We start from the raw sequence: 12,934 nt of genomic DNA, 5'->3' as shown, positions 1-12,934 counted from the left end.
TGCCCATCCCAAACGCAACCAACGGCTGCCTTTTCTTTTCTTTGCAAAGAATACAATGAACTCTTCAATTGTTGAATATTAAAAGTTTTTTTTTTTTGGATGAGATTTTGCGTTAAGATTATTTCTGGCATCGCTATTAAATTGATTTTTAATTATAGAGGGTTTATAAATAGTTAATAACTTTGTCAGTCGTGAAATTTTCTACCCACAAGTAAACCTTAAATTCATTTCCCTGTCGATAAAACCCAAGCCCCTAAAGGACTATAGTAATTACAGCGTTCGTACAAATTAAGGTACAGCTATTTCCCTCGTTTGCCTGAATTTCAAGGTTTTTGTAGTGGTCTACTCTGAATTTGGTTCTTTATAAATTTAGAGAGGCTAATAAGTAATAACTACACCAGATACTTAGAAGAAAAAAAAATATTTAAAATAAATCCTGAGCCTCTCCTGTTTAATCGCTTAATTATCCCAATGACGTCATGTATAATTAAAATGACTAACGATATATTTAACCGATTTTTAACCTTTTCTAATTATTAAATAAAACGCCTGGAGCCTTAAAACTAAAAAAAAATAAAAGAAAAAAGATATCACCTTGCGCAGAAAATAAAAAGGTTTTTGACATAACATTAAAATTGAAAAATTCCTCTTGATAAATAGATTTGAAAAATAGTTTTGTAGTGTACCAATTTCTAATTTATTCAAATCAACGGGGAGTCAAATTGTAAAATAAGAATAGACTAAAAATAGGTCAAACGAAGGGAGAGAGGAGGATGGAAAACTTATAATAAATTTCGCAGCAACTTCCTGTAGTAGTAGTAAAAGAAGTATCTTTCGTCGAATTGCGTTAACCCAAAAGAGGCCGGGACGAGTGCAATATCAGTTTTTTGTAGAAAAAAAGACAATATTGTCACCCATCTCGACCGTTTCTAGGCAAACATTTTCCTACTCGTTCGCCGGCGTTCTTCAGAGACCAAATATACCAACAACCCTAATTCCACCACCACAGGACCCCAAGATGCGGAACAGAGCCAAGCAAATCAAATAACATAACGCGAAAAAAAAATATAAAATCCGATTCTTTTGGAATTCTTTCTTACCAGATATTCGATTCGGTGGTGATCTTGCCAAGATCTCAAGATATTTTTCTTTTGAGGGTTGGTATAAAAGATTGGGGGACTTGGTTTACCCATTGACTAGAGTTCGTGAACTCGCGACCTCAAGACCGAGGGAAGAAGAAGGGGTATAATATTCGCGTCTTAAAAAGGTTAAACACGGATTGGGATACGTTCGCACTTTTCATCTCTAACTCATCGTAACCCAAAACGGAATCAGGGTTGAGACAAAATAATTATTTTTAAACTACCTACTGACTTTCCCTGGTTTTTTATCCTATAGCAACTTAGCAAGCAACCCAGCAAACGGTTCTGCCAATTTAATCAAACTAATTCTAAGTTCATACCATACGATTTAAAATTAAAAATTTAAAAAAAAAAAAAATCAAAATCGACTATACCTCAAAAACTACGATATACCTCCAGGAGAGACTGGTCTAGTCCAAGTCAAGGTTAAACCCGGGGCCTTGACCATGAAAAGTGCGAACAAGTCGACAAAACTCGGTACTAAGTTTAAAAATAGAATAAAATCGGTAGTAAACCAATTCTTTAACTTGAAGAAAAAAAACCGATCGCGCAAAATATGGGGGCCTTTCTCGGGTTGAAAAACAGTCTTTGTCCCGAACGGACCCGAACTGAGGAAGAACTTTGGTACTACTACACAATCTGTACTTCCGAAACTCCAACCCAAGAGAAAAACACGCCGCGATGGGGTAGTACAGTACACACGAGGTGTGCCATAGGGGTAAACCGGAGATCAGCAACGCCATAGCCGGATAGAATCGCCTATTACAATGACGAGAGAAGGGTCCGGGCATCGAGGCTTTATAAGTGAAGCCATGAAAGAGTTTGAATAGAAGAAGCGTATCTCGAAGCTTCGGGACCACGGTGTACCAACCCCGAGAGTAGATTGCAACTGCAGTGCCACCCCCCTTTTTGGGGACAATTCCTAGTCAGGATCCCCTTTTTTGAGCTAGCTACGCTAAAGATGAGCAATTCAAAAGAACTACCATATATTTTAGACACGTATCCTCCCACTTTTTGACAACACTAAACGCATGGACATCGGAAAATTTCGAAACATTTAACGAGATGACCCTAAGATACATCACGCGACCCTTTTTATACGCGATTTGTCACACCAAAACGTGGTTAGTTATTTTGTTCTAAATTCTTAGCTAAATTTTGCGATATTTCTTCAAACATTACATTTTTAAGTTAAGCCTAACTGACGGAATAGGTTACGAATCTTCCCGAGGCTACTTATTTATTTAGGACATCTATGAATTGGTACCGATCCCTTGAAAAGATTGGAAACTTTCAGGTGTGCGAACTGAAAGATTTCACTGACAAGGGCAATTGTATTTCGAAATAATTACGCAGAAAAACCCCTGGGTACTTTAAAGCCAAAAATACACCCCCGATCCCCCAAGGAGAAAGTGTCAAAAATGACTAAGACCAAAAATGCACGTGGTCGATGAAGTTTTGCCCCCCAAAAAAAATGCACGAGTTTGTGACGTTTTCCCATGGAAACAACGATCGAACTCTGGTGGTCCCCCCTCCCCCCCCATAATTGCGAGATAATCTACTTCTGAAATCGTTCCCAAGAACATTTCCTTAACAGTTAATCTACTTCTGTAAAACGTTTCCACAAACTTGAGAACTTTCCATAAACTTAAGGGAATTGTGTTCTAATTTCTATTTTGATAAATACTTGAGAATTTACATTGCCACTTTAAAATTTTACAAATATTACAGTAGAATTGAAGTTGATAGCTTCCCCCTCACGAATCTTCAATAAACAAAGTTTGAAACCTGAAGGATGACCAGGGGAGGACACACCCACATGGTATTGAAGGTCATGACCTTTCAACTTTTTTGAACCATTACCCCACACCCCTAAAATGGAATTTTTCGGGTTTAATTTGACTATATCGACGCCATATTGGATAGGTATTTGCGAAAAACCAAAAGAAACCACTCCCAAAACTCTCAGCTTCAAGTCTATCTGTCTAAATATCTTTATCGTTCTATAGTCTATGATGGTGAAACTTTTTGGAAATAATTTGTTAGCTCCTGTACGAACGAAATGTTACGGGTGTTAAAAAGGAAGTCACCCTCCCCTTCCTGAAGTCCCCCTGGTGGTGCCAAGCCGAAATTTATTGGGAAAGGGGTGAAATACTTAAACCAGAAAAAGAAAAAAGAAAAAAATTCCTCGAAAGAGGGTCCCAAAAATCTTAGAAAGGGGCAATGCTAAATACGGTCAGGTTAACTTGGTGTTGGTGGTGGTAGGCGGAGAAAAGGGTCAGCTTAGTTAATTCAGTTCCCGGAGCGTTAAGTACCATGGCCAAAACCCAAGTTTGACGTCACTTGTCAGTAAACTAAAAGCCAGCTAGTGTGGTATTAGAGGATTGCGCTTAATGGTACTAGAGTACTTATGGTGGTTAAATCCTTTATGGAGGTGGTGGTATATCACCGTTTGTCATTCCCTCGCGAAATTCAAAGCCTAAGATATCACATGAGTTTTCAAAACCCTTAAGAAAGGTGTTGGATTCAAGGTCAAAAGGTCGCCCATTATAAAAATGACAATATTATAAATAAAATTCCTGAACACATACTAGGTTTAGCTAGGTACTTATCATTCGGAGGTTCTGTCACTCGGTACTTATTTTTAGCCTAATTTCTTGGAAGTGATAAATTATATTAATTTTACGGAGATATTACTTTTGTCTAATCGCTTCTTATCAGGCGTGGTACGTGCTATCAACGCCTCCACTAATAACGGGTAAATGTAACGTTATTTCATACAGTTACTTTGATAAAATTCCAACTTTCTAGGCCGCTTTAAAACTAAACTTAATTAAAAAGAAAAATAATAAAAGACAGAACTATATATATGTACTAATCAAATCTACGTAGGTATTTTCGAAGGGGTCGGAAACTTCCTCTAAAAATAGATTAGCCCCATTTTGAGTATTTTCGCCATAAGAACATAAACCCTACCCATTAAAAATTTCTTAAAACTTTCCTGGCATTTTTACATAAAACCCCAACTTCCTCTTCCGTTGTCTATCAAGATTATCTTCTTCTAAAATACTTCCCAATTAATATATTTTATACTTTTAGAAGAAAAGCTCATTATATTCTGTTAAGGGAAATGTTAAATCTGAACCTTACGCCTTTCATTTGGCGAGGGAAAAACGTTGCGTAATAAACAGATGAGGGTAAAAAACGTGTAATGCCACTGCCGCTAAAGAATCACGAGCAAGAATAAAGAAAAATGCGCCCGCAAAAATCAGGGGAACCTAGTTTTGCAAAGTTTCCCGCCAAAACGCGATCGTTCTCGTAGATATCAGAAATATATTTAAACCTTTACTAAGTCACGGTTCATACAACTTTTGGAAAACAAATATCCCTGAGATTTCCAGGCTTTACCCCATATACTTCCCTGAGTTTTCCAGGTTTTTCCCGTATATGGAGTATCCTATGGAGCAAATGTTAACGAAGGAGGGGGGGGGGCAAATATGACTATAACATGCTCAAAGGACATTTCCGTATCTCTAGTAGAACCAGAGTTATGAGCCTCCAAAGTATATGTTAATCCTATGGAGGGGATGTTTACGAACATTTTCCTTAATTACTCGGCCCCTGTTTGACGAAAATTCCCCTGATTTCCCTGAATTTTACTAAAAATTCAAAATTTCCCGGAGGCTTTCCTCAACTATTTTTTTCCCTGATTTTTCCAGGTTTGTATGAACCCTGTTAAGTCTTAATCTGACAACAGCGGTAAAAATTCAATCAGTCAACAAACATCTATGGAACGTTGCTAAATTCCTTCTGACGATTAACCCTTAAAAATCTATCACGTATCTCTGATATCTATGTAAAATTGCAAAAGTTGGCTCACCAAGTCCGGCGCGCGCATAGCTGCACCCAATAGGGTAGGGAAGACCTTTGAACTCGTGGTCTTTCATCCTTCAGTACCTCGTGATTTTTGGCGGGAAATAAAAAGAAGGTTGACTGAACGGAAACACGAGCTAGAGACCATCTGCTCCGATTTCGCGCGAGGGATGAAGAAATCTCTTTTTCTTTTTACAACACAGCGCGAGCGAGTTTCCTTCCCTTAAGCCTAAAGCTATCTTTCTTTATGGAAGACCCTCCTCCCCCTCTCACCCCCCATCCATCCATCCCCTCCTATTTTACAAAAGGTAAGAGAGCCGCTTTTTTTTCGTTTTGCCGAAAAAAGAGCCGTGGATACAAAAGCCACCAGGTCTATTTTTCTCCTACCTTCCTACCTAGCTAGCTAGCTACCCGTCAAACTGAAAAAGCTTCTCTTCTCTTTGAACCGGCTTGGGTTTTTGGGCTTCAACAAAAGCCAGGCCGAGAAATTTACGATAAAATGGGTTCTTTTTTCGCCGAATATTTTAAATAGATTCGACGCGTATTATCAGTGTTCGCGTTTATATTCGTAATACGATGGAAGTTATAAAGGTGGGTGGCCATTTTTAAGATAGGCAACTCGTTAACGGACAAGCCTGGTTTCCGTTTTAACCCCTCCCCTTCCCTCACTGCCTGACACTAAAACGTTTCAAAAGATACAAATTTCTATAAATCTATTTAGTGGAGAATTTTTCTTACCGATTTGCCAAATTTGACTCGTGGGAAAATTTTGGAGGAAAAAGTTCTACGTCAATCGCGATTGATTTTACTAGATGAGATTCTTCAAGTTCCCTTACGTCCCTTACATTTAATTTTCCATTTCCCTTATATTTTAAAACTGATTATCAATAAAATTCCGAAATTCCCTTATATTTTAAAACTGATTATCAATAAAATTCCGAAATTCCCTTACATTTTAAGACTAATTCCGTGGAAATTCCGAAATTCCCTTACATTTTAAGTCTAATTTCATGGAAATTCCCTTACATTTTAAGACTAATTCCATGGAAATTCCTAAAGTCCCCCCTTACATTTTAAGACTAATTCCATGGAAATTCCTAAACTCCCCCCTTACATTTTAAGACTAATTCCATGGAAATTCCTAAACTCCCCCCTTACATTTTAAGACTAATTCCATGGAAATTCCTAAACTCCCCCCTTACATTTTAAGACTAATTCCATGGAAATTCCTAAACTCCCCCCTTACATTTTAAGACTAATTCCATGGAAATTCCTAAACTCCCTTGCATTTTAAGACTAATTCCATAGAAATTCCTAAATTCCCTTGCATTTTAAGACTAACTCCATGGAAATTCCTAAATTCCCTTACATTTTAAGACTAATTCCATGGAAATTCCTAAATTCCCTTACATTTTAAGACTAATTCCATGGAAATTCCTAAATTCCCTTACATTTTAAGACTAATTCCATGGAAATTCCTAAATTCCCTTACATTTTAAGACTAATTCCATGGAAATTCCTAAACTCTCTTACATTTTAAGACTAATTCCATGGAAATTCCTAAACTCCCTTCTCCCTTACATTTTAAGACTAATTCCATGGAAATTCCTAAACTCCCTTCTCCCTTACATTTTAAGACTAATTCCATGGAAATTCCTAAACTCCCTTACATTTTAAGACTAATTCCATGGAAATTCCTAAACTCCCTTACATTTTAAGACTAATTCCATGGAAATTCCTAAACTCCCTTACATTTAATGATGGAAATTCCTAAATCTCCTCATTTTAAGCCTTGGGATTTCCGAAATTCCCTTACATTTATAATCGAATTCCATAGTTGAACTATTTTCCTTCCAAAAATAAAAAAATAAAAAAATAAAAAAATAAAATTAAAAAAAAAAAAAAACACCGACCACCAATATTTTCCTAAGCCTAGTCTTTTTGGTCTAATATCCATTTCCCATCGGATAATAATAATAAAAATAGACAGGATACGAACTTATTTGGCCACAAACAACATCAAAAGGGGGATGGAGAGAGGGAGGGAAAGCAGTTTACAGAGATCTGGCTACTAATAACTCTCGGATCTCTCCTCTCGCTGTCTCCATCAATCCCTGGTTTGGGCCAGGATGTTAAAAAATATAATAATTGTTGCATGGATGAAAAGAGATAATCAGCGGAAACTAAAAAAATAAAAATAAAATTTACGCATGCGCGTTACGGTTGCCCACCTGTCTAAAGTCGCTCTCTATCTACCTTGGTCTACCCTGTTAATATTTAAACACAAAAAAACCCCAAAAATTAACTATAAACCACCCTGAATTTGCTTAAGGTTCCTTAAACAATACATTATAAAATTAGGGTAGATAATATCGCAAACTCAAATTGGGAGTTAAGAGTGACATGGACGGGAAATTTTTTATTCAAACGAAAAAAGGCGGAAGTTAGAAACCGCCCAACAGAAAAAAAAAATGAAATGGTGTTTGACGTCATTTAGCCCCAAATATATATAATACCGTAAGAGAAGGATGGATGGGGGTCAGGGACCCTCGACTCGCTCGCTGTGCTTAACATACCTCTACCTTAATAAATCGAAAAAATATTTATACAATTACGCAAATTCCGTTGTCAAATTAAACCATCGTAATTTTGCTATATTGGATTTTTTAAAGGGAAGACGACACTATATTATATTTGGGGTATCTCAATCATCTCCCAAGTCCCAAATGCTATGATTGTTTGTTGTCAGAGCCATTTTGGGGGTCCTATTCCTAAAATTCCCCCCACCATTTTGGGGGTCCTATTCCTAAAATTCCCCCCACCATTTTGGGGGTCCTATTCCTAAAATTCCCCCCACCATTTTGGGGGTCCTATTCCTAAAATTCCCCCCACCATTTTGGGGGTCCTATTCCTAAAATTCCCCCACCATTTTGGGGGTCCTATTCCTAAAATTCCCCCACCATTTTGGGGGTCCTATTCCTAAAATTCCCTGACCATTTTGGGGGTCCTATTCCTAAAATTCCCTGACCATTTTGGGGGTCCTATTCCTAAAATTCTCTGACCATTTTGGGGGTCCTATTCCTAAAATTCTCTGACCATTTTGGGGGTCCTATTCCTAAAATTCCCCGACCATTTTGGGGGTCCTATTCCTAAAATTCCCCGACCATTTTGGGGGTCCTATTCCTAAAATTCCCCGACCATTTTGGGGGTCCTATTCCTAAAATTCCCCCCACCATTTTGGGGGTCCTATTCCTAAAATTCCCCGACCATTTTGGGGTCCCATATTCCTTAAATTCCCCCACCATTTTGGGCCCCATATTCCTAAAATTCCCCCCACCATTTTGGGCCCCATTCCTAAAATTCCACCACCATTTTGGGGTCCATTCCTAGAATTCCTCGACCTGTTTGAAACTTCGCGTTAAGGGACAACAAACTGTTATTTCACCAAACGGAAAAACACTCAAAATCATAAATAATATTAGAACCAGTACATTTATAATTACCACGATAACATTACGAAACTCTGATAAATACCCGTAACTTACAAATAAAAACTCGAGCTCTTCTCCGCGCATATAATATTAAAAATTCCTCTCAACTACGCCCTAGTATGTACAATAATAATTTATTCCATACCGTACTGAAGATTTCTATGGTATAATTTATACGTAGATGTTTTAACTAACTAACAAACTAACCAACCACGTCATCCGCGCGCAACTCGAGTTGTTTGAAATTCAAATAGAGACTATTAGACCGAGACTGAAGCAGTTCAACAAGTTATACATTATATTTTATATAAACTAAAAAAAAAACCTTGCGAAAGTTTTCCAAGCTATCTAGGTCAGACTTTACCGCTTTTTCCTTTGCTGGGTTGGTAACGAACATAAAAATCTCCATTGAGATTATGATGACGTCAAAATTTAGATAGAAAACCTATTGATGCTCCCTTTAACAACGACAGGGTTAACTTTTAACTCAACCAATATTTAAATTAAATAATAATAATAATAATAATAATAATAATCTAGCCAAATTATTATTGTCTGATTTCTCTTTAACTAATAGCAAAATTTAATTCGTTTTAACTTAGTTTAAATTAAATTAAATTATAACGCGAGTCGCGTGATGTCACGTGTCACGCGTCAAATAAAAGGAAAATTTCGGTAAATTGTCACGTGACCAATCAAAGGAAAAAAAAAAGAAAAAGCGGTAAAATATTTGGGAAATTGCGCAAAAAAAAGCGTAAAGGAAGAATTTAAAACATTTCCCGTAAATGCGAAATATTATAAGTTGATAAAGATTACAATTACAATTAAAAGCCAATGATAATAAAAAGCATGCTAAGTTTTGGATTCAATTCACCACCCCTTTCATTCGTAATAACGCCAATACTCACATTCTTGTAGCTCAGAGGAAGTATTTGATCAATTGATCCTCGCATAATAATTTAAAACCTTAAATAAATATGTCTAGAAAACGTATATTTCCTTAAATAACAAATAACTAACAGATTCGCGCGAAGACAGAAGTTGTTTGATCGGTTTGAAGCTTCGCTATCATATGATATTAAAGAGAGAGCGTTTAACGAAACGTTGGGAAGAGGAGAGGAGAGAGACTCGATAGAATCGAAGGACACCGGATAGATTGGTTTAGGTTAGGGCCGCCGCTAACAAAAAACGAACGAAACCATTCGCGATGCGAGGAGAAATGAGAAAGCAAACTTCTAAACCAACCAATTTGGTTTGGGTAAAAAAGCTAGCGGGGTAAAAACGGCCTTGAGCTGGCAGTGGCCCGCCATACCGGGGTGCCGCCGGGTGGGTCGGAAGATCTCTCTTTACGGATGGTAAAGTTCTCTATAATGTCCTAACCTATTCCTATACTCTCCCTTTAGAAAAAATAGACTGACCTCCCTCCCCCCTATATTTTTACATCCGATTACCCCCCCCCCCCCCGGAAACGTTGCTTTCTCCTCAGATATTTTCCAAAAGTTGCCCAGAAATTTTCCAAAATTTCACGTAAATTTTTCACACGTTCGTTTTTCTTTTTACAAAAAAATTTTACTTTTTGTACTAATTAATATCAAACGGGTGTTATGATTGACATTTTTTGGAAGGGCCTTGAACAAGCCTACTTTTCAATAACTTCGCGACGATGAAGTAAATTTTCTTCGTATAATTATAAATAATTAAGTTTCCTTTACATATATTTACTAGGTTTTCATTTAGTTATCTAATTTTATATTAGACTTCGACGAAACCGTGCCCATATATTTAATCTAATCTTATCTATTTAGTTCTCTAACTTGTCTCTCTATATCTCGACTATATGGATCGTAAAATCTGAACTAAATCATAATTTCGACACTTTGAAATGATTTTTTTATTTAATTTCCAAAAGACATTTCGTTTAAAGTTTTAAGCAGGAAGTCGAAGAAATCTTTTGTAACAAGCGGAAAACTAAGACGTTCATTGTCTTTTTAAATTTCCCCGTCGCAAATCAATTATGACCCACTTATAATCCGTATCAGTTAAGCCTAACGTCACTAAGCCTAAAAATCGCTAAAATACTCGAATATATCTAGAAAAACCATAAAAAACTACATTTCCGGGAAAATTAATATAAAATTGCCCATTTTAAAAACAATTTCAGACAGACAAAATAGACAATTTCATAAGACGTACGCGTAAATTTGTTCTTAAATTTAAAATGTATGGAATGTTGGCGCCATCTATCTCTATCTTTCAGAAACTAATCCCCAATAATTGAAGGTTCAGTTCACATCAGTTTCTTTACCAATAATCAATATAGGTTTAACCTTTTGACTCGCGTATGCCCATATATTTTGTACCTAAGCCTTACCCACGTTATATAAACATTATATATATGTTAAACTTAATAAATAACGTTAATTTAAATTAGTAAAATGGAACTAAAATCATGGGGACCACATAAAACATTGCCTAGCATTGACTGCGAGTGTTTAAAAGCGATGGTAAATAAATTAAAATAATAAAATCATATTTAAAATGCCTAAAATTAATTCGTAAATAATTTCAGTCATACGCAAAATTTTGCGGAGCTCCCGTTAAAAACACGGAATGCAATAACCCCTGGGTTTCACCTAATGGTCAGCTGCCCTTATTTCAACATGGCCCTCGAGTTAAAATTACTTCATTTAAAGAATTTAAAGACCATTTGAAAAAACAGGTAAGGTTCTTCAATAATAATAAGTTTTGATTTCATCATCCGTAATTAATTAATTAATATATAATTAATTAGAATTTTAACGCGGATGTATCGCTAACGAATAATCAAATAGCAGACACAGTAGCTTATGAAGCGTTACTTAAAAATAAACTCAAGCCAGCTTTGGTAAGTTAACGTAACATTTGGTATCATTAAAGTTTAAGTTTAATCAAAGAAATTAATACGTACTCACGTTAATCTCTTAGTTGTATATCCTGTGGTGTGATATGAGAAATTACATCGAGTTTGTTAGGCCATGGTATGCCAAGAAAATGCCATTTCCCTTAAACTATTTTCTTCCCGGAAAAATGCAACGTTCAGCTCAAGAAGTCATTGCATCCTTACACGATAATGACGATCTAGAAGAAGAACAAATAGAAACATTTGTAAGTAATAATATAATAGCAGAAGTGAGATGAGACTAGAAGTACTGAGCTACCCAAATTCTTCACTTGGCGAAAGTGAATATTCTTGATAACACACCAACGGTTGGCCCTCTGGTGGTGGTTCCAGAATTTCCCCTCCAAAACGTGAGACGCTCGCGATGGTAGACGGCCGAACTAGATTCAAGCACCCGCGTCCGTGTTCGGCCGCTTTAGGTTGAGGGGAAGGGGGTAGGAAATGTTTTTGGAACTCGACCAATTTTTTTCTCTCAAGCGTAGGCGCGATTGAAGCGGCGTAAAATCCTCAAATTTGTTCACTAATGCCAGGATCTACTATCAATGCTAGAGCCCTTCACTTCTAGTCTCATCTCACTTCTGATAATAGTAATAGTTAATTTATACTTAATTACTTAATGTAATTAAAATAGGTCTACAAAAACGCTCAAGAATGCTTAACATTATTGTGTGAAAGGTTAGGAGAAAAGGATTTCTTCTTTGGAAAAAGGTTAATTTAATTTAATTATAATTAATATTGCGATTAAGTTAAATCGAAAAATGGACTAAATAATTAATTTTCTAATAGCCCATGTTCCTTGGACGCTATCGTATTTGGTTACTTAGCTCCCATTCTAAAATTATCGGAAGATCTTCCAAATGCTTCATTGTGTAATCACTTAAAAGCTTGCCCTAATCTAGTTCAATTCATTGCTAGAATTTTACAGCGATATTTTAGCCAACACAGTAAATAAACAATATAATAGACTAATAAAACAAATCCCTAATTATTAAATTTAAACTAATTATAGATTCAACTGCTAGCAATCCAATTAGTGGTGAAAATAACAACACCCATAATTCCAATACCCAAAAACAATCTGATGATTTGAATAAAACTGAAGATGAATTCCCGCACAAATGGAGAAATATGATTCTCTCAGGAATGTTTTCAATGTCCGCCATGATATTCTACGCACTTGTGACTGGTATAGTACAGGTAAGTCAAGTCAATACTTTCCACCCTCAAAATGGCCGCTCTGCCAACCATTTTGACGTATTTAGAAGTTATAACGATGTTTTTTTTAGATAAGTTACGTGTCTGCTGATGAAGACAGTTACAAAGAAGAGGAGGAAAGAGAAGAAGGTTGAAAAACAGCGCTTAAATTAATTTAATCCTGTTTAAATAAATAAATGCGAAATATTGATTGTAATGTTGCCTTGAAAATTAAAAATTTTTAGATTAAAATAAAATATTGGTGTTTTTTTTTTGTGTGTGTGTGTGTTTTTCCT

At 36.2% G+C, this 12,934-nt stretch overlaps 1 protein-coding gene across 1 annotated transcript; it reads left to right on the top strand.

Moving 5' to 3' along the window:
- The first annotated feature begins 10,797 nt into the window (after window positions 1-10,797).
- LOC149692741 (metaxin-1) lies at window positions 10,798-12,895 on the top strand. The gene is made up of 8 exons (XM_089868622.1): window positions 10,798-11,010; window positions 11,076-11,225; window positions 11,298-11,390; window positions 11,471-11,650; window positions 12,076-12,152; window positions 12,231-12,388; window positions 12,454-12,641; window positions 12,731-12,895. The coding sequence occupies exons 1-8, from the start codon at window positions 10,942-10,944 to the stop codon at window positions 12,791-12,793; spliced, it is 978 nt and encodes a 325-aa protein (XP_089724748.1). The 5' UTR covers window positions 10,798-10,941; the 3' UTR covers window positions 12,794-12,895.
- The last annotated feature ends 39 nt before the right edge of the window (window positions 12,896-12,934 follow it).

This window comes from Phalangium opilio, unplaced genomic scaffold (genome assembly GCF_054372755.1).
Source record: "Phalangium opilio isolate 3A_F unplaced genomic scaffold, DU_Popi_V2 ptg000024l_1, whole genome shotgun sequence".
Lineage (NCBI taxonomy): Eukaryota > Metazoa > Arthropoda > Arachnida > Opiliones > Phalangiidae > Phalangium > Phalangium opilio.
The sequence above is the reverse complement of the archived record's forward strand: the minus strand, read 5'-3'. Positions and strand labels throughout refer to the sequence as shown.

Excerpts from the sequence above, each read along its gene's own strand:
- LOC149692741 (XM_089868622.1), top strand. The coding sequence starts at position 10,942 with ATGGAACTAAAATCATGGGGACCACATAAAACATTGCCTAGCATTGAC. Across the intron at positions 11,011-11,075 it reads GCGAGTGTTTAAAAGCGATG|TCATACGCAAAATTTTGCGG; the intron begins GTAAATAAATTA and ends AAATAATTTCAG. Across the intron at positions 11,651-12,075 it reads AAGAACAAATAGAAACATTT|GTCTACAAAAACGCTCAAGA; the intron begins GTAAGTAATAAT and ends TAATTAAAATAG.